General features: G+C 61.2%; 2 protein-coding genes across 3 annotated transcripts in view; one reads left to right on the forward strand and one right to left on the reverse strand.

The window, feature by feature from the left end:
• The first annotated feature begins 805 nt into the window (after positions 1-805).
• TMEM63A (transmembrane protein 63A) lies at positions 806-26,258 on the forward strand. 2 transcript variants are annotated; one of them, XM_021679503.2, is made up of 23 exons: positions 806-888; positions 5,440-5,639; positions 7,782-7,861; positions 8,916-8,982; positions 9,851-9,888; positions 11,829-11,971; positions 13,025-13,076; positions 13,421-13,529; positions 14,178-14,248; positions 16,198-16,278; positions 16,478-16,601; positions 16,690-16,823; positions 17,890-18,027; positions 19,137-19,290; positions 20,577-20,683; positions 20,807-20,893; positions 21,335-21,397; positions 21,793-21,955; positions 22,327-22,432; positions 23,310-23,477; positions 24,135-24,250; positions 24,509-24,571; positions 25,222-26,258. In XM_021679503.2, exons 2-23 carry the CDS (start codon positions 5,454-5,456, stop codon positions 25,393-25,395), a joined length of 2,424 nt encoding a protein of 807 aa, XP_021535178.1. In that variant the 5' UTR covers positions 806-888; positions 5,440-5,453; the 3' UTR covers positions 25,396-26,258. The 2 variants fall into 2 exon arrangements, with proteins under 2 accessions (XP_021535178.1, XP_021535180.1); XM_021679505.2 differs by lacking the exons at positions 24,509-24,571; positions 25,222-26,258 and having other exon boundaries at positions 826-888; positions 24,109-24,225.
• The window catches only part of EPHX1 (epoxide hydrolase 1), a 30,296-nt gene continuing 29,892 nt past the window's right edge, over positions 26,244-26,647 (reverse strand). The window contains exon 6 of the mRNA XM_044916202.1: positions 26,244-26,647. Coding sequence (XP_044772137.1) covers positions 26,446-26,647 — 202 coding nt within the window. The 3' untranslated portion in view covers positions 26,244-26,445.

Here is a 26,647-nt window from a genome sequence, read left to right on the forward strand (position 1 = left end):
AGACAGTCTGAGAAGTCTGGTGGGGGGTTGGGGATGACGACGACGACGAGGACAGACGTCCAGCCAACCACACCCAGGAACCTTGGGGGAGGCCAAGTGTGAGGCCCTTGGCAGCAGGAGGCAACCCCAGGAGAGAACAGATACGCAGGCACTTGTCAGGCAGACAAGGGCTGAGAGCAGGGGCCCTCGGCAAACTCCAGGAAATAACTAGTGGCTGGGATTTGGGCGGGGGGACGGGTTGGGGGCAAGGAGGAGGCCAGATGGGACCGAAAAGAACTGTTGGAGAGGCAGGAAGAGCCGCCGGGCACCCACCCCGGCCCACCCCAGCGCAGAGAGCCAACAGGCCGGCTCCAATCAGGGGCAGGGAGGAACGGGCAATGAAAGAGGAGAGGTCAGGCACGCAAAAGGGTCGAGAAGCTGCAAGGGCGCCCGCCCACGTGAGGGTCCAGTGCCGCCTGGGCCTTCCTGATCGGTAGTGCTGGAAAGGCCCCGAGGTTCCCCTGCTCCCAGGCCTGGGGCTGCAGATGCGGAAGACGAGGCCCGCTAAAGCGGGGCGCCGGAGGCCGCTGCCCGGAAGCGCGGCGTCCCGTCCCGTGCGCCGCGTCCCGTGCGCCCCGCGCCGCCCTGGCGAGCTGGCAGCCCCTCTGCGCAGGCCCCCGGCTCCGGGGAAAACGCGCTCCCGGCGCGGCCGCGCAGCTCGGGCCCGGGGGTCGTCGGCCACCCTGCGACCTCCGGCCGGAGCCGAGCTGCGCGTCCTCGCGGGGGCCAGGGTTGCGCGCGGGGCTCTGCGCATGTGCGGGAGGCGCCGGAGTTTCCCTTTGCAACTTTTAAGGGCTTGGGGACGCCGCGCCGTCCAGCCAGGTGGAGCCCGCCGCGCCCGCGCCGCAGGTAGAGGGGAAGGGGCGAGGCGGAGGGGGCGGAGGGTCGGGTCCCGGGCCCACAGCCTTTCCGGACTCCCCCTGCGAGACTCCCTCTCCCCTCGCCTCCCCCCGGGGATTTGTCCCCGGAAGCTCGACCTCCCAGCCGGGACGGGGAGAGAGGAGCGCAGCCGGGGTGGGGGCGCTTCCTTCTCGGACTCTGTGCCTCGCAGGCCTGGGAAGGGGCCGGGCGCCCGAGTCCTCTGCCGCTGGGAAGGAGTAGAAGCCCCCGGGGCTATCTGTCCCTCAGGGACCCCTGCCCGCGGCCCTGCCGGCGCCCCGCGGAGGGAGGCCGGGCGTTCGGGGAGGGTGAGGAGAGTTCTGCCAGGAAACCCAAACCGCCCAGGTCCGGGGACCTGATAAGACTGGCCACCTGAGACGCTGGGGTGGCCTCCACCTTTCAGCCGCCGGTGGTGTTCTCAAGGGCAGGACTCCACAGTGCGGGAGACCGAGTGACCGCCAGCTTCCTTCCCCGCCGAACCTGCGCGGCTGCGCCTACAGTGTCCCGGCTTCCTGGTTCGGCCGGTGGGCTGTGCTCCCCAGGCCCGCCCCGGGCACAAGGGGGACTGTGGAGGCGCGCTGGGCCCTTTCGGAGGCCCTGGCGCCTACAGGGTTGAAGACACTCGTGGGGGACGGGGGAAGATCTCTCCGTCATCCCTCACTGCAGGAACAACCAGTATTTCTCTCTTCCTTCCTCCCCTCCTCTGACACATGTCAGAGTCCCAAGTGTGCTTCTGCCTCCGGAGAATGGGAACAGAAGCAGAGGACCCCTCCTCTTCACACGACCTCTTCCTTGTTTAGTGTCGGGGCAAAGATCTCTCTTGAACTGGGCTGTAACAGAGAAAAAACATCAGAGGGAGTCCTGACATTGTTTCCCAGTAGCTGGAGGAGTGACTTAAAAACCAAGAGCTTTCGAGTGCTCGCTGGGACTAGGCCCTGGGCTAAGTGCTTCATGGCATGGACAGCCGTGTAAGTAAGCGGAATAACATCATCGCCCCCATTTTACGGAGAAGGAAGTCAAGGCACTGAGCATTTAAGCCACTTGTCTAAGCAACATGGTACCCTAAGTGCAGAGCCTGCTCAGGTAACTGCTGGGTGCCCTGCCTCCCCGAGGCTCCAGGGCCCATGTCTATGGAGGGAAACCGTTGTCCAGGGTCCCGGGTCCTGTCTGGTGGTGCTTTAAGAACTTTGTATTCACTCGCAAGCTTCTCCTGCATCCGGCAGATCCGAGTTAGCTCCCATGGCAGAAGGGCTGGAGCTGCTTGTGGTCTCGCTGTTGGAACAGAATTGGAAGGTCTGTGCTGATAAAAAATACCCTGAATTTGCATGGGCCCTTCTTGCAAGACCCGACAGGGCTCACGCACCTCCTGCAACATTCTGTTGGCTTTTCTGGAAGGAAGGTGTCGATGGTCAGGTGTGCTGCCGGTCAGGGGCCCAGCCTTGCTGCCAAGTCAGGCGGGCAGTGGGCAAGCTTGAGACCGGCTGTTGCATTCAGCCCTCCCTCCTGATGGCCACTACCAGACTCTGGGGTGCCCAAGGGCTGAGCTTGGAGTTGGGGGCCCAAGTCACCTGCTGTTCCGGCTGCAGGGCCTCAGCGGTGGCTCAGCCTCTCCTCCCCCCAGGTTATTAGAGAGCTCTCTGCAAGGCACGGGTAAGGCTTGGACTAAGCGGGTCTACACATAGGGGAAGATTGCCCGTGGGCCAAGTCGGGGCCAGTTAGGCTCCTGTGGCCACGGGGCCTACTTGCTGCTTCCCCCCACTGAGCCAGCTCCCTGCCTCCTCCCCAGCCCGGCAGGGCTGCCCTGTGGTGCTTGGGCCCCCAGCTGCCTGGCTCACAGCTTGTCTGTTCGGGAAGCTGCAGGGGGGCTGGTCCTGGAGGCACCGTGATGTTTCAGCAGAATTGGGATGTGACGTGTGTATAGCCCAGGGACAGTTCACGACTGAGCTGAAAGGTCTGCGGGGGTGGCTGGCTCTGCCTTCAGCTGGGCGCCTCCCCTGGAGGGGCTGGCCCGACCGGCCACAGTCCGGGGCACCCCGAGGCTCCCTCCTGGGCTGGTAGTATTTGCTGGCTGACCTCACCAGCTCTTACCCAACTTTGTAAAACCACCCTGGGGAGCCTGTTTGGCAGGAGCAAGGTAACTTAGAGGTGTGCCTGGAGCCGACGGAGGAAGAGGACTCACCTTCCTCCGACGGGGCTGCTGCCCTTCTAGAAGTCCTGGCTGGCCGCCCCTTCCCAGGGACACTGCTCCCTCTGTGAGCATTTTATGAGGAGGATTTGTTTTTTCTTCCCACGTCACCTTTCAGGCCTTCCTTGTTTGTTGTGCTGTGTTCCTTCTCCTGACTCTAGTCCTTGGACAGCAGCTGCCCTTGGGGCCCCGATGAGGTCCTAGACTCAGAGGCTGACCCGGAGCCCACAGCCACCCCTGCTCCCATGGGGTGGACACTCCCCAGTCCCCGCAGTGCCTGGAGCCAGAGAAGAGGGGGGAGGCTGCTGACGTTGGGGGGAGGAGGGAGGAGCAAGCAGCACAGAGGAGAGCCCAGCACCAGTTTTGGGAGCTGGGGGGTAGAGCAGACTGGGGGAGCCCCCAGGGAAGAGCCAGAGGCTCCATGTGGGTGCCTGAGCTCAGAGACGGGGCAGGTGTGAGCGCAGGGCCCTGTGCCAAACTGGAAAAGGCAGCCCTCGGTGACTCGGGCCGTCTGTGTTCTTTAGGGAAGCCTGTGAAGGCTGGTGCTCCCTGGTCCTGGGGTCAGGAAGGCCCTGCAGGAAATGAGTAGCAGGCCCAAGGCATCTTGGGAGGTGGCTGGGGCCGCTTCTGTCTGTGCCAGAGCGGGAGGGGGAGCCGGCTCCAAGTGAGGACCTCTCTGAGGGACACGCCCAAGTCCTTCCTGCTGATGAGTGTTGGGCGGGAGGGAGGGGCAGCCACTGGCCGTGCAGCGTCAGGCCAGGCCCTGCGGTCGGGGTGGGGCTGCTGGGTGACATTTAGAGCAGGGAAAGCAACAGGATCTGTGTCCCAGAGGTAGTCTTTGTGACTCTGTTCAGAGCCACCAACTGCAAGGCCTCATATCTTCCAGCCATTGCCAAGTCTCTTGCGGGGGTGAGAAAGTGACTCGGCCTTCTGGAGCCCCTCCCAGGCCCCCGGACCTGCCACCCCCACCCCCTTCCTGCACTTGCTGTCATGAGTGTGAGACTGTCCCCTGCCAGCCCCAGGGGTCAGAGTGGCCCTCAGCACCCCATACACACCTCAGCAGCATTCCCAGGTAGTCCAAACACCTGGTTGGGTTGTCTGTACCTTTTCTTCTTGTCCCAAGAGTTTTGTTCCTATAGCAGCTTAGAAATACAGAGCCAGGGGCGCCTGGGTGGCTCTGTCGGCTAAGTAGTCTGACTCATGATTTTGGCTCAGGTCGTGACCTCAGGGTCGTGAGATCGAGCCCCGTGTCAGGCTCCTCGCCCAGTGGGGAGCCTGCTTGAGGGTTTCTCTCCCTCCCTCTGCCTCTGCCCCCCCCCCACTCATGTGCTCCTTCTCTCAAATAAATAAAGAAAATCTTAAAAAAAAAAAGAAAGGGAAAAAAATATCAGACCTAGCAGAATCCCCAGATGTGGGGAGGTGGGAGCTTGAGGGAGGGTTGCTGAGTATTTCTGCTGGCTCTTCAGCCACAGACAGCGTGAGGCAGGGGCCAGAACTCGGGCGCTAACTCTGAGGCCTGGTGTCAAGGAGACAAACACTGGAGATTTCCATTAGCTTCACAGGGGTGCCAGGAGCCTCAGAAAGGAAAGGTCAACAACCAGCCGGGAGGAATATTTGCTTTGGAAATGCTGGGCCTTCCAGTTAGACCAAGGGTACCCAGGAGGGTGGGGGTGGCAGGACAGAGCTGGGGTGTGCTCCAGGGGTCCCTGAGGAGCCCCCTCCCTCCTCCCATCCTCCTCTATCTCCCCCGGCCCCCACCCCACCCCACCTTCTCTGGCTGCCCCTTCTGGGCCTTCACGGAGCTAATGTGGGGAGCCAGACAGGGAGCGTGGCAGGGCCGGAAGAGGCTGGTTCTGAGGCCGATTTGGCGCTGAGCCCCTGAGCCTCAGTTCCAAGCAGAGGGGTCTGTGTCGGAGGCCCAGCTGGACAGCCCAGGAGCAGTGGGGCCAGGGCACCGACCGTTGCCGCCTTCTTGGATGTCCCTTCTAATGTGTTGATTCCTGCGTTTACTCCCCGCCTTTATCTCCCTCCCGTCAGGTCTTTCCCCTGCCTGCCCACTGGAGCTCTGGGGCCCCCACAGGATGCTCCCTCAGCAGCAGCCCCTGAGGCCATGGCGGCCCCTGGCCATTCGCCCACTCCCGGGAGGCTGCCAACTCTGTCCCGGATGAGCCCTCCCCCTGCCCGGCTGACCCCTGGGGCTTTCCCCACAGTGGAGCTATTCTCATGGGCCCTGCCAGGCTCCTTGCTGCTGGCCCCCACCTTGGCCTCTGCCAGTGCAGGCTGGGAGACCGCAGGGGCGTCCACGCCCTGACCGTCGGCCCGGGTTTGCTCTCCAGGGAGGACAGGCGCGATGACCGGCGCCCGCCCCCTGGAGCTGTGGCAGTCCAAGGCGGTGTCCATGCGTGAGCGGCTGGGCATCGGGGACCAGCCCAACGACTCCTACTGCTACAACTCGGCCAAAAACAGCACCGTGCTGCAGGGGGTCACCTTCGGTGGTGTCCCCACCGTCCTGCTCATAGACGTCAGCTGCTTCCTGGTGAGACCCCTCCTGAACCATGTCCCCCTCCCCGCCCTTACCCCGTCCCCAGGCCTTTTGGGAAGGTCAGGTGAGGAGCCAGGCCCACCTGAGTGTGGACACCAGCTCTGCCACCCACCTGCTGTGGCCACGGCCTGCGTGTGCCACTCTGGACAGCGGAGGTCAGGAATCTTAGCTGCGGGATTTCCGGAGAAGATCCCGTCGGGCTTTGCAGGGACAGAGCCCACGTGGCTGTACCTCTGAAGCTGAGCACCCCCGGAGTTAGCAGCCTGTCGCGTGGGGAGGCTGCGGGGGGGGGGGGGGGTCCGCAGGGACAAGAGCTGTGAATGGAAGGTGTGGGTTCCAATTAGAGTGGCCGCACCTCCCGGCCTAGAAACCTCACCTCCCGTCCCCACTGGGTCCTGGGCCTTTTAGGGGATCAGCCGCGGAGAAAAGGACAGACCTCGGAAAAGGCCCCCCTTCCTCAGAGCTGGGGCACACAGCGGCCTCTCGTTAGTGTAGACCTCCTGCTTCCCAAACAAGCCCCAGCCTAAAGTGCACCATTTTTCTCCCCTGTGCCGACCCCTTTGGCCGGGTGGCAGGTGCTGGGGTCAGGCGCACCTTCCTTTGCCTGCCCGTGGGCCGGTGCCTCCTGATGCCTTCTCCCAACGTGTGACAGAGCCCATCAGAGTAAATGGGGTGGGACGGGGGTGGGGGCGGTGAGCCAAGGAGAGACGTCTGGAGACGGAGGCGGACGCCGCTGAGGGGGGCCCGGCTGAGGAGAGAGTCGCTGGCAGTGGTGGATTTTTATCATGGGACACTCGGGGTGCCCCTGGGAGCCAGAGGGGCCTGGAAAACGTGAGCGCGCGGGAAAGGTCCACACGGCAGCACGGCAGGGCAGGAGGGCAGGCACCTGCCCAGCAGCCTTCACGTTTACCCTAAGACAGGACTCACCTGCCTGTGGAGGTGTATCAGCAGCTTCCCCACCCGCCTGAGCTAACCTCTCAGAGAGCAGGAGCAGGGCCCCCCTGGGGTTCTGGCCTTCTGGATTCCCTTCAGGGGGACAAAACCCACTTTTAAAGATTTTTATTTATTTATTTATTTGAGAGAGAGAAAGAGAGAGAGAGCATGAGAGGAGGGAGGTTCAGAGAGAGAAGCAGACTCCCTGCCGAGCAGGGAGCCCGATGCGGGACTCGATCCTGGGACTCCAGGATCATGACCTGAGCCGAAGGCAGTCGCTTAACCAACTGAGCCACCCAAGCACCCCAAAACCCACTTTTAAAAGCTCAGTTCCTGACTGGGGCCGGCAGGGTTGTGCTCAAGGAAAAAGACTCCCTCCCTCTGCCTCCCTGAATCTATTTTTTTTTTTTAAAGATTTTATTTATTTATTTTTTAGAGAGCGAGCAAGAGAGAAACAACATGAGAGGGTCAGAGGGAGAAGCAGGCTCCCCGCTGAGCCGGGAGCCCGATGTGGGATTCGATCCCAGGACCCTGGGATCATGACCTGAGCGGAAGGCAGAGCTTAACCATCTGACACGACCCTGGGATCATGACCTGAGCGGAAGGCAGAGCTTAACCATCTGAGCCACCCAGGCGCCCTCCCTGAATCTTGAGGGAGGGAGCCTGTTCAGGGAGCAGGGAGAGGCCCAGCGGGTCTGAGGACCGGCCAGGGCCGAGGTGTGGGGAGGGAGGAGAGAGCTAGAATGTACAGATTTTAGAGCTAAAGGGGGTTAGGGAGATGGGCCGAGGGCCCCAGCTAGTGGAGGCCGAGCCCGCCGGAGCACCAGGTCCTCGGTGGGCATGGCCCCTCCGGGAGAACCAGACACCAGGCAAAGGTGTCACCACTGCGGCTCAGCCTGGGGCAGCTCTGCCTCCTTGTAATTAAACCTGCATGTCGGTGTGAAGTGAGGAGGGAGGCTGGTCCCCAGGGCAGCTGTGGGCCCAGAGCTTGTCTCCCTGCTCAGGAGCAGCGGAAGGCCTGTCAGGGCTGGGGAAGAAGAGTGGAGAACAGGGCCAGTGCGCAGGACGAGGGGGCGCAGGGGGAAGCCCAGCGCACTGTGGATGCCGTCGTGCCTCGGGCACCGGGGACGGGCGCTGGGGAACGGGGTGAGCTGTCCCGCGCTCAGTACAGGTCACCTGATTTGGTTTCTTTTCTCCTTTTAGTGTTTAATTTTGGTGTTTTCCATCATAAGAAGGAGATTCTGGGATTATGGCCGCATTGCCCTGGTGTCAGAAGCAGACAGGTAACAAGGACACGTCACCTCGAGTGTGTGTGCGTGGGTGTCGCCGGGACGGGCGGGTGGCCCACACGAGACGCTGACATGAGACCGTGTCCGTTGCCAGGCCGGTGCCAGAAGTGCTGTTGGCTTCAGGCCGTGGAGGAAATCTAGCTGCTTGCACACGTAGGGCTTTCGTCAGCAGCTGAGAAGGATGCCGATGGCTTTCTCACCTTGAACATCTTCAAGTGTCTCTTCTTGGAAATGAGCTAGTTTGGGGCTGGGGGCGAGGCAAGGCGGGTGAGGGGAGCTGCCCCTGTCCTCGCTCGGGGTCGGCGTGGGCTGGTGGCCCTCGCTCAGCCAGCGTCGGGGAGTCTGCCGAGCAGGGCCCCCCTTGGCCAGACCCCCCCCCCCAGGCCCTGACGGCTCATGACACCTGAAGGGGGGGTCAGAGTCTAGGCCTGCGCCCTGGCATCTCCAACCCCAGCTGTTGCCACACGCCAGGATCTTGCGTCAGGTGCAGAATAGGAAGCCACAGGGGAAACGCAAGTGTGCCCGGGCCACCCTGCCCCCCAGGGCCTCCTCGGGCGACCCCCGCCACTCTTGCTCCATGGGCCGTGTTGAAACGTGGTCTGTGCGGCAGGGGCGCGGCGTGTTCGAGCACCTTCCTTCCTTGCAGCCTCCGTGCCGGCATTTGCGAAAGCAAAGCCATAGAATAGTTACGTCCCTTACAAGTGGTGGTGTTGTAGATTGGACAAAATGCAGCATTTGTTCCAAGTTTTATTTAACACATTGGGAAGCAGATCACATACGTCGACGCTCTGAAGTCCCATTAGGTGGACCCGTGGGCGTCGCGGCCCTGAGGCCCCAGGGCGCGGGGCACAGGGGCGGTGCTCATGCCCGAGCTCTCGTCACTCACCCCTGTGAGGCAGAGTTTCACGTCTCACACGCCCAGGTGTGGGCATCCGCACATTTCGTGGGCCAAGTTGTATCTTGTGCCAGACCTTGAGGCAGGCTTGTAGCTTTGGTCTGGGACGTCAGGTGTAGACTTTTCTGTCATTCTTCTCTTTTGTGTTTCTAGTGAGTCCAGATTCCAGAGATTGTCGTCATCTTCCTCTTTCGGGCAACAAGATTTTGAAAGCGAGCTGGTTGGTACCAAAGGGAGCGGTGCGGCCGTGGCTGTGGTGGGGGCAGGGGCAGGCCGCCGCGCACCTGTTCAGCGGCTGACTTGGGACCCTGCGTCCTGAGTGGCCAGTGCTGGTGACAGCTCTTCTCGGCACCGACCAAACCACCTGACTTGGGGTGCCCAGGACGGGGTCACCTCTCAGGCAGAGGGCTCCCCGAATCCCCTGCCGTCCCAGCGCTCGTCTCTGTGATAACACTCAGGGACAAGTGTGACAGCTCGTTGTTGACTTGCTGCTGGCTTGAGCCACCTGTGGGCAGGAACCATGCCTTATCCAGTCCTGTCACCCCGAATGGATGACAACTAGATATGTGTGTTTCCCAGCCGGGCGGCAGCCCAGTTTTGGGGGGATTGTGCGTAAGAGACGCGATGGACAGTAAAACCTACAGACCCCCTCTTCCCTCCGTAACCCCACTCCGGGGGGGGACTGTCCCATCCACGAGGCTTGTCTCCCTGCATCCATCCCACGTCTCAGCCCGTCGTTCGGGACAACCTAAAAGAAGCCCGCAGAAGCTTCTCTGAGGCTCTCCTGAGCACCCTCCCGCTCTCTCTTCAAGTTCAGCATTTGCCCCTGGAGCCTGTATGATTCTGCAAATTGTCAAAGCTTGAGAGGTTTTGGCAAGAGTTCCAGGCATAGGGTGCCTGTCACAAAGGACTGGGAGTGTGGAGACCCTGTCACTTTGGGGACACGTGGTAGCTTCCTGAATTTGGGACAAAAGCGTTGCTTTTGCATCACGGGAGGGTAGGTGGTTATTTAGGGCACGGACAGTGATCACATCTGCCTCCTAAAGACACACACGTCCACGGCTGACCCCTGGTCTCTGCCTTTCCAGGGATGCTGCCCCTGGCTGACCGCCATCTTCCGCCTACAGTGAGTACGGCCCAGGTGGCTGGTGTGCGCGTGCACCCGTGTCTGCGTGTGGGTCGGAGCAGGAGCGGGGGGGTGTCTGGCTGTCGGTCTTTGTCTGGGGCGGGGTGGTTAGCGTGTTTGGCCTGTGAGAAGGAAAGGTCAAAATGCCCAACCCCGAGATGGGGGTCTCTTAGCTGCTTCTTAGCTCAGGCCCAGAGCAGAATGTGGGGGCTAAGAAAAGGGGGCCCAGAAGCTCCTGCACAAGCTCACGGAACTGAGTTTTTGTGCTCTAGGCAGAAACGATGGCCCCTTGGTATTTAACACCAGCACGCCCGACGGAGGCTCTTCCCAGCAGGCTTCCGTGTCTGGTTTAGTGCAGAGAGGAGAAAGAATGATGCTTCAGTACATTCACCTCATTGGGTTAAAAGTGGCCTTGTTTTTAAGATGTGGGGCCTGCAGAGAGAAACCCTATCAAGCAGGATCCGCTGCGGTCGTAGGCAGCACCCTTTCACGGTGCCGAGATATGCAAAGCACCTCTCAGAATTGATGATATCCAGCAGTTACGGGATGCTGGGGATGTCCCTCTCTCTGGGCCTCAGGTTCCCCAACTGTACAAGGGGGAGAGGTGCATTTGCCAACCCCACCCTTCTCCACCACCGCAAAATCGTGTCACCAGGAGGCATTTCTCCTGACGCTGGAGGTCATAACATACTCCGTGCAATAAGTCCATCACAGAAGGAAAAGAATCAGTGAGAACAAATTTGAGGACACCTAGAACCCTCCCCCTGAGGGACGCCCAGGGCATGTTCTTCGGTTGGCTAATGGGGGGGGGGGATGCGGCTGGGTGGGGCTCAGGCCACGCCCCTGCCCCTGGGCCGGGCGGGGCAGCGGCAGACACTGACTCATCATTTCCATGGTAACCCATAAAGGCGGTGGGCAGATCTGCTCTGCAGTGGGCTCCTCTCCCTCGGCCCATTTTCATGGTTCTGTGTCCCCTCCAGCACCCCCTGCGCCCCCTGCATGGACACGCACTTCTCATGGAGGGGCTGTCACGGTGCTGCCGTGTATCCTGTCTGTCACCATGATCCTGGCCCATCTCCGCTCCGCGGGTTTTCTCCCCGTCTGTCCCTATCGCAGAAAGGACAGCAGCTTGATGTTTCCGAGGCTACAGTTAAACCTAGCAGCTGCTGACAGCCAGCATTCCCACCGACATTCAGAGAGGCCCCGCAGGGTCCTTAGAAGTGCCTTTCCTAGCCAGATCGGAAGGCAGAGGCATGTCCCAGAAACACCGTGAATGAGAATTGCTCATTCATGGGTTTGAGTCTTCATCACTACTCCTTCCGGAAGCTGGATCCTGGGGCAGCTCCCTGTCAGGGGACTGGGACAGAGGGGTCCCCATCCTGTGTCCATGGCACAGAGGTCTGGCTGTCGGCCTCTGGAATTTTCCAGGTCCCCAAGCCAGCTGGAGCTTCCAAATATGGCACCCAGGAAAGGGTGGAGCGCCTGTGGGGGCCCCCCCCCCCACCGCAGGACGCAGGGAGGAGGCGGGGCAGCAGAGGGCCTGAGCCCCGAATGCTCCATGCTTTGGGAACCGGCTCCCCCTGCCTGAGGGGGGCCCCGGGAAAGAGTGGGGGCTGCGAGCCTGGCAGCCACCCTGCCGTGACTTTGCTTATTCACAGCGGCGGGGAGGGCTGCGGTGCGGCTGAGCTTCCACGCCTCGCCCCTGCACAGATGGCTGCTGAGACGGCAGCTTCCTGGGGGTGCGGTGTGGCGGGCTAACGGGGCAGGCTCAGGAGGCCCCATCCTTGCTGTGCCCGCACAAGCTGTGTGACCGGGGACGCGGGCTGCGTCCTCATATGTAGAGCGGTGGGGGTGGGACGGGAACCCGCCTCCCAGATGGTCCTGAGGACTGAGTGAGGCCACTGCTGCTCACTGAGATTCCATGTGCGTGTCTTGGCCAGCGATGACCAGATCCTGGAGTGGTGTGGGGAGGACGCCATCCACTACCTGTCCTTCCAGAGACACATCATCTTCCTGCTGGTGGTGGTCAGCTGCTTGTCCCTGTGCATCATCCTGCCCGTCAACCTCTCGGGTGACCTCCTGGGTAATGACCCCTTGTCCTGCATGACTCGGGCCTGAGCAGAGCCGCGGGGCTCTTTGTGATAGGGCAGAACCTCAGGACTCATGCTCGGATTCAGACATGAGGAGTCCTCGAGGTGACTCTCGGAACTTTCCCTTCTGCCCAAAGGTCCAGAGAAGACCCCCCCCCCCCGCCCAAAGCCGCCCCCCCCCCCCGTCAATTTCTGATTCTGTCCGAGTATGAGGAATAAAACCCCAAGATTTGTCAAATCAGGCTTTTGGAGAGTGCTTTCCACTTTCCTGCCCCCACCCAATCAGGAGGACATAATTAGTGATCTGGAAGATGTTTGTGATGCTCAAAGTCAAAATTGGAGTGTGGAACAATGTTTCCAAGCAACTGCAGGAAGCCAGCTTCCAAAATGCCATCACGAATCCACTTTTTTCTTAAAAATTTTTTTTTAAAGTAGTCTCTCCGCCCACCGTGGGGCTCAAACTCACGACCCCAAGATCAAGAGTCACACGTCCTGGGGTGCCTGGGTGGCTCAGTCATTGAGCGTCTGCCTTCGGCTCAGGTCATGATCCCAGGGTCCTGGGATTGAGCCCCGCATCGGGCTCCCTGCTCCGTGGGGAGCCTGCTTCTCCTTCTCTCTGCCTGCAGCTCTGCCTACTTGTGCTCTTTCTTTCTCTCTGTCAAATAAATAAATAAAATCTTTAAAAAAAAAAAAAAAAGAGTCGCGTGTCCTGTCGACAGAGCCAGCCGGGCATCCCAAAAATCTACTTATAAGAAGTGGATTCCAGTGATTCCCAACTTGGTGTTGGGCCCAGCTTAGGATGATTTTAGATTTCTCACGGAATGTCACAAGAATCTCAGAGCAAGAGGAATTCAAAGTTGACTTCCCCACATGGTGGGTTGGGGAGAAGTTGTCAGGTACAGCAGAGGCCTTGGCTGGTGGAGCTCTGAAAATACTGGACAGATGGTCAGGTCCTCTGACGGGTCCGGAGCCACATACCGAGGCTGCCGTGCTCCCTCCCCCTCCCCTAGCCTGACCCTGGAACTATGTGTCTTGCTTCTCTGCAGACAAAGACCCTTACAGCTTTGGGAGGACAACGATAGCAAACCTGCAGAACGAGTGAGTATGGGGTGGGGGCTTTGAGGGTGCTGACAGGGCGGGGACCAAGGGGAGGGCAGATTCCAGAGCCCGGGCTCGGCCAGAGAGTCCTCAGCCAGTGGGCCGATGGGCGAGAGCCCCTCTGCAGCCAGCGCGTGTGGCTGGGTGGTGGGCATGGACATGGCCCCGTGGCCCCCCGCTCTAGAGGGGCACTGGCCACGAGGCTGCTGTTGGAGGCATCTGCTGGGATGGAGCCATTGGCCCTCAGCTCAGCACCATGAGGGGACCCCGGGCCCAGCCCCTGCACCCCCACCCTGGCTTGGGAGCCCAGCCCTGATGGCAGGTGGTGTCCCGGCCCCCCCCAGCAATGACCTTCTCTGGCTGCATACTGTCTTCGCTGTCCTCTACCTCATCCTCACTGTGGGCTTCATGCGGCATCACACGCAGTCCATCCGGTACAAGGAGGAGAGCCTGGTGAGTGCGGCTGGGGGCCCAGGGGGGTCAGAGCCCAGTGGCATCCCCAGCGGGTGGGCAGATGGCCTGGGACTTGGGAGCAGTGAGCTTCAACAGAGGGCTTCTGTGGAATGTGGCTGGCATGTCTGCACTTAAAAATGACATTCTCTTTTAAAAAAAATTAGGATTATTTTAGACATGGATTTATCCCCTTCTGTGTTGCCAACTAGCCCTTAAATTTGTGGGGTCTGGGCTTATAGTTGCCTATCCTAAGTACCTTCTTGAAGTTCGGATTGGGAGCAGCCCTCTCTCTTTGTAACCCACAGCTTGATGGGGAGGAGGAGTTTCTGTGAGTTCGTTCTGGGCCTGGGTCCTCCTCTCATCTGCTGTGTAACCCCATTTGAGTCCCTCACCGTCTCTGGGTTCCTTCTCCCATTCTCGTCATGCAAGGGAGGCTCGCAGAATTGCTTGACGTGTATTGTGTGTACAGTCTGGAAGGCGATGCTGTGGGCACGGCATCCATCAGGGCTCCGCCAGGTGGCCCGGAGCAGCCAAGCCTTCCGAGCTCCTGCTGTTTCCTTCGGGGAGGCTCGAACAGGGCGGAAGAGCGGGGCCCCCCTGCGGACGGGCTTGCCCGGTGACTCCTCTCCCTGGCGCGTTTCTCCGCAGGTGAGGCGGACCCTGTTCATCACGGGTCTCCCCAGAGACACCAAGAAGGAGAGTGTGGAGAGCCACTTCCGGTGAGCGGGGCTGCGGCCCCTGTGGGTGGGACAGGTGCCTTAGGGGAGCACTCCGTGTTCTGCTCGGGCACCCGGAGACCTGGAGAAGGGCCTGGCCCTGCCACATGGTCATCGCGTGGCTGCTGGTGCCGTGGAAGGGTTCCGGCTGGGGCGGCCTACCCTCTGCCGGCCACCACGGCCGCCCCGGGTGACCGCAGGTGCTGGAGAGGAGGCCAGGCCCTTGAGAGCATAGGGAAGATGATCTCCTGTGGGCTTCTCAGCATCAGCTGTGCAGAGACCGAAGCCTGAGACAGAGCTGGTCTCCGAAGGGGAGGGCCTGCGGCTGGCCCTTCCGCCCCTCGAGGGCATCTGGGGAGGGGGCACGTGTGTCCAGAGCCCTGTCCTCACAGAGCTCACCATTCAGTGAGTCCAAGCTCTCCAGGGCAGGACCTCCTTCCCGGCAGCCCCCGCTGAGCACCTGTTCCCAGGGCTCCTGCAGGGGGGCGGGGGGGAGAGGAAGCATGTGCAGGGCTGGGAATGGAGCATCAGGACAGGGGTGGGGGGACAGAGCAGGTGCAGAGGCCCCTGGACCCCCTGGGCTGCAGGCGAGGGAGCCAGGCTTCTATCCGTCTTCACTCCCCACCAGCTCAGCAGTCACTAGTCTGTAGAGCGGACTAGGGGTGGAGGATGGTGTAACTGAGCACCATTTGTGAAGAACGCTAAAGAGTTGTAAAATGAGTGTTTAAATGTATTGACTAACCTTTTCAGAAGCTCCAAGTATTTTAGAAATACTCTTTTATGTAAACAGATACTGGCGTGCTTTTTCTCTGTTCCTTGAAATACCTCCCGAGGGGCCTGCTGGGCAACACTGAAAACCATTGTTTCGTTTGATGTATAATCTTAAAGAGAAAAGAAAAGACCCCTCCTACCATACAGACACTGGATCAGAGATCTCCTAGCTTAGGAGGCCCTTTTGGTGCATGCGGCTGCGGCAATCCCTGGGGACCGACGTGGGCATCTGCCCTGTGGCCGGGATGCTCACACTGGGGTTCCCTTCCCTGGTGCTCTTCCTGGGATCCTGGCTTGTCCTGCTGTTTAAATCAATGGCTGACATGCCTGTGGGCTTTGTCTGTCTCACGAAGATGGACCCAGAGGGTGCATGGCATGTGTGGGTGAGGACTTTGTGTGTCTGGGGAGGGAGCATCGTGCGGCGGTGCCAGGCTGCCTGGATTCAGATCGCGGCTCCGACAGCCACCAGCTGTGTGGCCTAGGGCACAAGCCCTATAACCTCTCTGACCCTTATTTTCCTCATCTGGAAAATGGGGATGAAGCCTCCCACATTCTGATGAGGATTCAGTTAATCGTCTAACGGTACCTGCCAATAGCAAGGGTACGCACAGCATACGAACAAGTAGATGCGATCTTACTATGACGGTTAACGCGTGTGCAGACATTTTCTGGGCTGAGGGTCTTTGCTTTCATTAAACCTGAAATGTCTGTGACCTTCAAAAGGGTCACACACTGGATAGGGTTTCGGTGATGGTCCAAGGTCAAAGTGACCTAGAGCCAATGATAAATCTCTTCCTTTGGGTGGGTGGAGGACATCAGCAATGGTGTTCAGCCTTTGCCAGAAGCGCCTGCTGATTTAAAGCCGCGAGGGTCTAAACCTGTCACTTGCAGGCACTGACTTTCATGCTATTAAAAAAGGCCTTTTTGTATTACATTTCAAAATTTCCCCCTTTGATAAAAAATAAAGAGAAAAGAGCTCTCTACTGGCACACAAAAAGCCTTGGAGACTTGGGGGTCTCCCTGCCTGGGGGTCCTCTTTTCCAACGGGCATCTTTTTTTTTTTTTTTTAAAGATTTTATTTATTTATTTGAGAGAGAGAGAATGAGAGAGAGCACATGAGAGTGGGGAGGGTGAGAGGGAGAAGCAGACTCCCTGTTCCAACGGGCATCTTTTGGGCACAGGGACGCGTACCCCACGTGTGAGCTGTTGGACGTCCAGCTGTGCTACAACGTGGCCAGGCTGCTACACCTGTGCAAGGAGAGGTACGGGCGGCATGGGCCCCTCCCCCGCTGAGGCCCCTGCCTCCCTCCCGCTGGCCGTGGCCGGAGCCCCCGCTGGGGAAGGCAGCAGGGCGGCTCTGAACTCCTGGGTCTGGTGGCGGCCGGTGGTTGGATGGTGGCGGGGGGTGTGCGCCACAGGGTCAGCGCGAGGCTGACGCTCCCCTCCCCCCCGCCCCCGCAGGAAGAAGGCGGAGAAGAGTCTGAGCTATTATGCGAACCTGCAGGCGAAGACGGGCCAGTGGACCCTCATCAACCCCAAGCCCTGCGGCCAGTTCTGCTTCTGTGAAGTGCCGGGGTGTGAGTGGGTGAGGGCCCGGCCCCGGCAGGAGTGCGCCACGGGGTTCCCGACCCCCACAGGGCCGCGTGGTCACGGGGGGGTGTGTCCGCCGGCAGGAGGATGCCATCGCTTACTACACGCGCTTGAAGGACCGGCTGACCAAGAGGATCGCCGAGGAGCAGTGCCGGGTCCAGGAGCGGCCGTTGGGGATGGCCTTCGTCACCTTCCAGGAGAAGTCCATGGCCACCTAGTGAGTGGGACCCTTCCCCGGCCAACTCCCCGTCCCCCTCCAGGTGACTTGCTGTCCCTGTCGGATGCAGGTGGTCCTGCGGAATCCATCCCAGGGATTTGCCGGTAGCATTTCCATCTCCTTCCCTCTCATCCCAGCCTGTGCTTGTGACAGCTGGGCGGGGTCGATTCTTCGGATCCCTCTCGGGTTGTTGCAGACTCACCCTCCTGCTGGGCTCTCACCAGCTGCCCCAGGGATCCCGTTGCCTCTGTCCAGCATTTTGCCCTCCTTCAGATGTCCACTCTGGACCTCAGATCTTCTTCTGTGCCCGGCTTCCCAACCTGTACAAATGCACACCCCCCTGGGCACTTGGGGCACTCCCTTCTGCAGAGCCGAGGCCTGGGGAGGGTTGCAGGGTGCAGGCTGGTATGGGGCGCTGGCTCCCAGAGCAGTCCCATGCCTGGGGTTGGGAGAGCACTGGGGACAGCAGGTGGCCACACAGATGCCCCTCCCCCTGCCTTCTCTGCGGCAGCACAGGTCCAGGAATGGACCCTGCCACAAGGGGAGAGCCGGGAGGGTGCCCGTGGAAAGGGGTGTTCCAAGGCAGGAGTGGGGGTGGGTGGGCACGGAGATGGAGAGGGGTGAGGTGGCTGTCCTGGGGTGGGTGTCAGAGTGGGAAGGAGTCGGGGAAGGGCCGGTGAGACCCTGGCCTGGCCACAGGATGTGCCCACAGCGCCAGCCGGGGTGAGCGGCCGGAGCGGGGGGCCCGGGGAGGAGCGGCGGGTTGAGGCCGTGCAACAGCGTGGGAGGCAGAGTCCGACGGATGGGGCGCACGCCTAAGTGGGAGGGCCTCAGTTTCTCTATCCGTAAAGCAGGAGTCCTCCCTGGCTTGCCGGGTTGTTCTAGGGATTCGACGGAATCCTCCCTGGTGGGTGCCAGGCAAGGCTTTTCTAAGCATTACCTGTAATAAACTAATAAAGCCAAGGTCCCCTGCCCCAGGGGCCCCACTCTCGCTGGGTCCCATCTCCCATGTCTGTACGTGGCCCCCGGGCGGCCGGGCCCTGGCCACTTCTGCTTTTCCCGTCAGCATCCTGAAAGACTTCAATGCCTGCAAGTGTCAGAACCTGCGGTGGAAAGGTGAGCCCCAGCCGTCCTCCAGCAGCAGGGAGCTCCGCACCTCCAAATGGACAGTGGCCTTTGCCACTTACCCCGAGGACATCTGCTGGTGAGCCCCCGGGCCAGGCCGGGGTGGGACAGAGGCCCTGGGGCCTGCGGGAGCTGCCCCGTCACCTGGAAGCCCGGGCGGGGACTGGAGGTCAGGGAGGTCCGCACGCAGCCCCTGCTTCTCTCTGGGCCAGGGCTGGGGGGCGTGATATGTGTGTGTGGGGGGGGTGTCCATGCCCCGGGTTTCACTCCAGTGAATCCAAAATATGGAAAATAGTATCATTTCCACACGGGATCAGTTATTTTTTAGTTGAGATGTTTTTCTCTTTCTCATACTTAGTATCTTTGAAATGTAGTGTGTATGTTACCTTGGTTGGGACCCCCACTGCAAGGCTCAGCAGCCAGGCAGGCTCCCCGTGGGCCCGGCTCTTGTACCGCCCCCCCATGCAGCCACCTGTCTGGCCTGGGGGACACGCTGGTGAGCTACGCTGTGTCCACGGGCCCATTAGCGAGCCTTGAGCAGGATGCAGGGGTGAGGGCAGCCCCAGCAGAGGCCTCAGCACGGTTGGCCACAGTCCCCCACCCCGAGAGTGAGCTTTGGGGGCTCTTGTCCACTGGCTCTAGCTTGGCCTCCGAAGGTCCTGCTTCTCACGTCACAGGGCTTACCAAACTCAGGGTGGTTTGTCTGTTCTTGGTGGGGTGGGAGGCCGGGACAGGCTGCAGTGGGGCCCCGGCCCCTCTGTCCCCTGCCTCCCCCTCCCTGCACCCAGCCCCTGGCCCTGCTGGGGAGGATGTGTCACTAGTCACCAAGGCTGCCGACATGGCCGAGACGTACCGGGTCAGAGCCTTGCTGCCTGGGTGCTCATGGCATCTCTTTGGTGGGTTCTGGCCCCCCTGCTGTTGCCGGGGAGCCATGTTTGTGGTGGATAGCCTGTTTTCCCTCTGAGCTCAAAGGGACCCCAAATTTGACATGGCTGAAGCTGAAGGTCAGTACAGAGCACTTGCCTGTACTCCTGAGGTCGAAACGAGCCCCCTGCCAGAGCCCTCTGTCTGGTGCCTTGCCGTGTCTAAGCTTGACCTGCTGACCCACTTACTCCGGCCGCTGTTGGCGTGGTGGGCAGCCAGAGCCTGGGAGATAAGTCTCCAGGGCCTGTGTCCTCCCCTCTGCAGGAAGAACCTCTCCATCCAGGGCTTCCGCTGGTGGTTCCAGTGGCTGGGCATCAACTTCACTCTCTTCGTGGGGCTGTTTTTCCTGACCACGCCCTCCATCATCCTGTCCACCATAGACAAGTTCAATGTCACCAAACCCATCCACGAGCTGAACGTGAGTGACCATGCTGCAAGGCCCCTCCTGCAAGAAGGCGTGCTGGGTGAACGGGAGCCAGGGGAGGGCACTGAGCCGGGAGCAGCGTCTCTGAGCAGGGGTGCAGCCAGCGGTACGCGTGCACAGAGGACGCTCCTGCTGGGGCCTCTGCTGGGGCTGCCCTCACCCCCGCATCCTGCTCAAGACTCGCCAGTGGCCCGTGGACACAGCTTAGCTCCCCAACGTGTCCCCCAGGCCAGACAGGTGGCTGACACCGGACCTGGGAGGGCTGGGGGGGGCTGGGGGGGTAGGAAGGAGTGACAAGTGCTTCACAGATTGGGGCAGCAGGGTGCAATTATTTCTTCCATGTTCTGGCATCCGATAATCTTGTTACAAAACCATAGAATCTAGATAATAGATTATTTTTTAAAATCTTAGATATATCGAGAATAGCTAACACTCCCTAAGTTGGTTTCTGCTTAAAAAGGTATTGGTTTCCCATGACTAGCTCTGCTGAAACATTACCCTAAGTCTTTTTTCTTTTTTCCAATTCCGCTTGGCGTTCAGTTAATCATGCTGGGAAAGCACGCAGGGCAGGAGGTTCTGAGGCCCTGATCCTCGCTCCGCCGTCCCCTGGCTGATGAATTCTGAGCCTCGGATTTTCATCCGACGGCTGGAGTGAAAGCACCTACCTTAGCATCTTCACGGGGCTGTGGTGATGGTGACCTCGTGAGCTAATGTGTGGTCGGAGCATTTACAGCCTGTAAATATTCACGCCTTTGCCAATTCGCCCCTGGTTCTGTAGCATTTTTTAGGAATTGGCCTTTATCGAGTCTTTCTGAAGTACGCCACCTTGTTTTCATGAAGTTTTCTCTCTATGGTTGTGCTCATTTTATCAGGGAAAGTAGTAAGCTGGTTGGCTCGTGTGACAGCAGCCGTGAGTGCAGGGGGCACACACAGGACTGGCCCCCCACTGGGCCGGCGGGAGCTGAGCGGGCGGTCGTCTGGGGGGGCCCCGCTTCAGCATGCCCGCTCCCCTTGGCCGCCACTGTTCGCTGTGTAGAGGGAAGCCACGGGGCGATGGGTCTGGTCAGTCGGACAGGCGGACATCAGCTGTGTGTGAAGTTCCTTTCTTCGCTCCAAAGAGCTATACTGAAGTCCAGGGCGGTTACGGCCCACTCAGCCAACGTGATGGAATACCTACCCCATACCAGGCCCAGCATTGGCTCCGGGGTGGGGGTGGGGGGCAGCATGACCAGGAGGCCATCGCCCCTCCACCTGTCTCCTCCGTGGCCCTTGTTTTCCAGGACCCCATCATCAGCCAGTTCTTCCCGACCCTCCTGCTGTGGTCCTTCTCGGCCCTGCTGCCCACCATTGTGTACTACTCCACGCTGCTGGAGTCTCACTGGACCAAGTGAGTGAGCAGGGCGTGCGCCCTCCGCCCCCGCCCCCAGGGCAGCGGGCACCCAGCAGGGGCCTCCCGGGTCGCCAGGAGCACTTAGGGGACTGGGGGGGACCCACCTCTGGCTTCCTGCAGGTCAGGAGAAAACCGGATCATGATGTCAAAAGTCTACATATTCTTGATCTTCATGGTGCTGATCCTGCCCTCCCTCGGCCTCACCAGGTACCCACCACGACCTCCTGCCCTGAATTCACGTCCGGTCACCCCTGGAGAGCTCTGTCTGTCCCCGGGAGAGGGGAAGTGGTCTGGGGGTGCATGCCAATCCCTGGCGACATCCACGCTGGGCCCACCCACTTGGGGTGCCCTTGGGCTGGCTCACTGATTCTTTTGGAAATATGGTCTTTCTTCCTTAAATGGAGCTTGAACACGAAACGGAGCATGGACCATCGCCCTCGGGAAAGGGGAATCTGTGTGCTTTAAGGGGGGAGTTGCTATGGAAGCCGGCCCTGATCGGTGATGCTGGAGGAAAGGGGCACCTTAGACAAGAGACGTGGACCTGGAGGTTCCACCTGCTGCTTAGAGCAGAAAAACGTGAAAATGCATAGTGAGCACAGGGAGCAAGGGACAGAAGTGCTCACGGCATTCTTTTTGTTTTTTCCCCAGTCTGGATTTTTTCTTCCGGTGGCTCTTTGACAAAACTTCCTCAGAAGCCTACATCAGGCTGGAGTAAGGATTGTCCACACTGCATTTGGGAGCCGCCGTCCCAGGGACACATCCCTTGGGGGGCTTGGCTGGGGCTGCATGGGGGGGCGGGTGGTCTTTGCCCCGGGAAGTCCTCTCCTCCTGCGACCCCAGCACCCCTCCCAGGCGCCTGGCGGGGTGAGGCCGGGCAGATCCTTCGGCGGGCACCGAGGGGGCTGACCTACTTTGCGCCTCATGTGCAGAAACATGGTTCATCTCTGAGGCCGAAACTCCATTGGTGGCCATCTTGTTCATTCTTTGAGACTTATTCCTGAGAACGGAGCCACCCGGGGAGGAAAGGAGTAGTGAGCCCTGTGGAGGTGCCTTCCCTGGTGGCAGAGAGGCTCCTGGACCTCGGCTTACCCCCCGCGGCCCCCCAGGTGCGTCTTCCTGCCTGACCAGGGCGCCTTCTTTGTGAACTACGTCATTGCCTCGGCCTTCATCGGCAACGGGATGGAGCTGGTCCGGCTGCCGGGCCTGGTGCTCTACACCTTCCGCATGTTCATGGCCAAGACAGTGGCTGACCGCAGGAACATCAAGCAGGTATAGGGGCGCGGCGGGCAGGGACGGCATATAGACTGCCTCCCAGGACCCCAGCCTCCGCACCGGGTGGCTCCCCGGGGGTCTGACCCCGGAGCCTGGGGGGGTCACTCTCCCGTCTGTCCTGAGCACCCTCTCCGCCCTCTGCCCCCCCACCTCCCAGCCTGCTGGGTTGACGTGATCAGATCGAGGGAGACACGAAGGGCCCGCGAATCCTGGTGGCCTGGGTGGGAGCCCAGCGAGGCTGGGGTCTTGCGGAGGGCACAGGGACCCCGAGAGGCCGGGGAGGGGGAGCTGCGCACCTCCCGTTTCCGAAGTTGTCCTCCGCGCTGTCCCCTGGCGGCCCCGGGTGAGCTCCTGGCCTCCCCGCCCAGAACCAGGCATTCCAGTATGAGTTCGGGGCCATGTACGCATGGATGCTGTGTGTCTTCACCGTCATCATGGCCTACAGCATCACCTGCCCCATCATCGCGCCCTTCGGTGAGTGGCCCGGGGGTGGGGGCCTGAGCGGCTGTGCTGCTGACCAGCAGCCCTCGCTCGAGCCCGTGGCCCGGTCCTCACCGTGCCGCGTGGTGCACGCCTGCGAGGCAGGTCTGGTTTCGCGGATGAAGCACCAGTGGGACGGGGTGAGGAGTAGACCCGGCATTTGAACCGGGGACCGTTTGACTTTAGAGACCAAGACCTTGCCACTAAAATAAACATCAGGTTCCTCGATTTTGCCACCAAAAAAATATACATATATAAATAAAATAAAAATCAGAACTGCAGACAGATGGAAGATTCTGGAAGGAAACAGAACACTCAAGGGACCATTGGCCTTGCTAGCTGAGGTTTCAGGGCAGGAGGAGGTTTTAGTTTTCCCTGTATGCTCTTGAACTATTTAAAAAATGTATAGTATTACTCTTCAAAAACGAAACAATTTTGTAAAAAGCATGATACGATCAAAGAGGCAGCACCCACCTTCTGTGCCGCCCCTGAGGCAGGACCCTCGGGCAGCTGTTGACTGCTGGGTGCAATGGGTCAGCATGGCTGGGGAAGGGAAGGAGAGTGGGGGAGCCTTGCAGGGTGGGGGGGGGGGCGCTCGTGGGGGAGGGCCCAGGACGAAGCTGAGGCCGGGCATCTGGGTGTAAAATAGCTTCTTTCTGCAAAATGGTCCTAGACACCTCTACTCCTTGGTGTCAGGGAGAGGCTGGGAGGGGGGAGCAGAGAGAGAAAGAACGAGGACGCGAGCAGCCAGGTTCTGCATCTAGCCCTACTTGGGCTTCATGCGATCGGACAGATCACCAGCCCCAGGAGGCGGCAGGTGGAGGAGCCCCGTGGCCCAGCCAGGTCTGCAGCTCACAGCCCATCTCTGCAGGCCTCATCTACATCCTGCTCAAGCACATGGTGGACCGGCACAACCTCTACTTCGCCTACCTCCCGGCCAAGCTGGAGAAGAGGATCCACTTGGCAGCCGTGAACCAGGCCTTGGCTGCTCCCATCCTGTGCCTCTTCTGGCTCTGTTTCTTCTCCTTCCTGCGCCTGGGTGAGGGGCCCTTCTGACCAGGGCAGGCTGTGGGGTGGACGCAGGAGGCAGCCCGGGGCCTCCCAGTCCCCATTCATAGCAGCCTGTCAGGTCCTTCACCTTGGTGCCCAATCAGAACATGGTGCCCGGGCGAGGGCTGGTTGGGGGCAGCATTGACCACCCAGCTCCTGAGCTGGCCAGAGTCCGGGGGACCCTGGGGACCCCAAGTCAGCAGAGAAGCTGTACAGAGAAGGTGGTCCCTTTATCCGCGCGGAGGGCCTGAACCGGAGAGGGGCAGGCTGGTCCAGGCTGCCCTTTGGGGCACAGGTGGGACCGGGTCCTCAGCACAGGGTGGAGGTGGGAGCACGCAGGAGGAGAGGGGAATACTCTCCGGCAAACAACAAAGGCAGGAGGGCTGTGACCGAGCCCCGGTCAGGTGAGGGGGGCCTCCATCCCATGTAGCCAGGGCAGTGGAGCCTGCCGGGAGCTGGCCCAGCAAGGAAGCGGGCAGCTGAACACTGACTTGGGGTCCCAGTTCCTGAAATCTGACCGGAGATAATGCCAGCCATTCAGCGGGTGCCCCCCTGGGTGCTCCCGGCCGTGGGAGAGGTCACACACGGTTCCTGCACCAGCTGCCCCTCTCCCCCTCCAGCATGGCTGGTGTCCCTCTGTCCCCAGGTCTGAAGGCCCCCCTCACCCTGTTCACCCTCCTGGTCGTGCTGCTCACCATCCTGGTCTGTGTGGCCTACACCTGCTTTGGATGCTTCAGGCACCTCAGCCCGCTGAACTACAAGGTGAGGGGATGTGGGAGGAGCAGGGGGTGGGCATGCGCCCCATTTGTCACAGCCCCTCGAGCTGGTGGCCTTCTCCCCGCCCCCCCCTCCCCCCCCCCCCCGCGCCCCCCCCCCCCCCCGCTCCCCGTCCTCAGCTGCTGGGAGCTTGGCACCCGCCGGTCCGGGGATCCCGGCTGTTAACAGTCTGTGTGTTTGGAGGGTGCTAGTTCAGGGAGCCCGGTTTTGTTGATCATGGCGAGTCTCTGCTGTCACCTGCAGATGGAGGACTCGGGGAGTGACAGAGGAAATGAGGCAGACGCCCCCCGGCCGGCACCCTTCACGGTAAGTTCTGCTTCTTCCCGAGCCGGAGTGGCTCCCCGGGGGACGGAAGCGCCTTGATCACGTGGCAGCCACGGTTCCAGAAGGAATCCCTAGTCCCGCGGGACGCTTCACCTGCACGGGCGAAGCCACGTTCCAGAAGGAATGGCTAATCCCTGTGCAGGTGAGGCCACGTTTGGCCAAGGTGCCGCCCCGCCCCCTGGTTTCCGTTTCCGGCCCGGGTTCCTTCTCTGCGGGTTTAATGCCTGCCGCTGGGCCTCTCCGGGAGCGGCCTGGTGGGCGCCTGTGGCCGAGGAAGTGAGCAGGAAACAGGGTTGCCCCAGCGCCTGCCTGCCGCGTGAGGCCCCAGCGTCCCCCACAGAGCCAGGGCCTGGCAGCCTTCTCTCCAGCCCCCGCCTCCCCTGGGTCAGGCTGTCCGTAGGGCTGTCTGTCCTGGGACCAGCCCCGGCGGAGAGAAGGTTCTTGGACTCATTCCCGCAGGGCACCTGCCCCTGCAGACCAGGGAGGAGGCAGGGCAGGTGGATGGCCCGAATCCCCTTCTCAGCCCGGCTCTGGGGAGGAGCAGAGGCGGAGTGTGGGAGCACTGGGTCCGGAGTCTCCTGCCTGGGCCCCCACTCCCGCTCAGAGCACTCAGGCCCCCCGTTTTCTGGCAGCCCTACGTGCCCCGGATTCTGCAGGGCTTGTCCTCGGAGAGAACTGCCCTGTCCCCACAGCGGCGGCAGACCTACGGCGCCATCCACAGCATCAGCGGGACCGTCCCAGGGTCGTGCCCGGCCCGGGGCCCCGGGGCCAGTGACAGTGGGCCGCCCGCCTACCAGGAGGCCTGAGGGCGGCCGGGCCAGGCCCGGAGCCAGGAGAGGAGAGCCAGGCGGAAAAGTGGCCTGACTCGGACCCCACCTGTTTTAAGCACAGCTGCTCTCAAGAGATGGAACTGGAAAGGTGCGCCTGTCCTTGGCCGAGGAGGACGGGCCAGGACGACCATCGGGTGGTGAGCGCCGGCCTTTCCGGCCGAGCAGCTCTGTGCTCCCACTCGCTTGCCGAGGGCCCGGCATTTCCAGGTCCCCCTCCTGCACAAATGTCCAGCCGTCCCTGGGGTTTTAGCAGCATCATGTGTTGGAGTTGTGCACCCACAGCCCTGTTTGCTGTGGTGATGGTGCCAGGTACGGGGGAGAGGGGAGAATGCAGGAGCCCCCTGGAGCCCCCAGCTCGAGGCGCACACTCAACCAGTGCATAACCAAAGAGCCTGCGGCCATCCAGGCTGGATGGGGTCCAGATGAGGCTGGGGGTTCATGCCGGCTCCCCTCTCCAAATCCAGCCCTCCCCCTCCGGTCCCGGGAGTCCGCTGCGGGAGCAGGAAGGCCGTGGGCCAGTCCGGGTTGGGCCAGTCCGGGTTGGGTGGGCTGCGACCTCGGCTGGAAGGGCAGGTGGCCCCTTCCTTTTCCTCCCTGCGGGGGCGGGAACTGCAGCCTCCCACGGCCTCCAGGGGCAAGGGGGCGGTGTGCGTGGGGGCCCACCCCTCAGGGGCCGTGTGTGGCCCAGCCCCCGCCACCCCGCTGCCCAGGACACGGGGAGGGGGTGGAGTGTCCTGGAGCCAGCAGGGTCCCCTCCTTAGCCCAGACCGCCGACCGGCCAGGTGTACTGGGGGGGGCCCCATGTCACCTGGTTCCAGCCACTCTTAGAATAAAATCGTTTATTACCCCTGCTCTTGTGCAGGCAGTGAGCAGGGGCCCGGCAGGGGCGGGAGCAGGCGTGGGGGTGTACACTGTCACCAGGAGAAGACGGGGAGGGGGGAGGCTTGCTGCTCCTCGGCAGCTGCCCGGGGGGCGGGGGCAGCCTTCGGCGAGGGAGCTGCGGGGTGACAGTCCGCCCCGCGGCCATCAGCCCTGCTCCAGCAGCCCCACGAACTTGCCGATGTCCTGGGCCAGCAGCTCGGGCTCCTCAAAGGCGGCAAAGTGGCCCCCGCGGGCCATGTAGGAGTAGGAGAGGAGTTTTGGGTACTTGAACTTCACCCACTTTTCTGGCACGTGCATTAACTCACAAGGGAAGGCAGCAAAGCCTGTGGGCACGTGGACCTTGATC

Source organism: Neomonachus schauinslandi, chromosome 6 (assembly GCF_002201575.2).
Source record: "Neomonachus schauinslandi chromosome 6, ASM220157v2, whole genome shotgun sequence".
Classification (NCBI taxonomy): domain Eukaryota; kingdom Metazoa; phylum Chordata; class Mammalia; order Carnivora; family Phocidae; genus Neomonachus; species Neomonachus schauinslandi.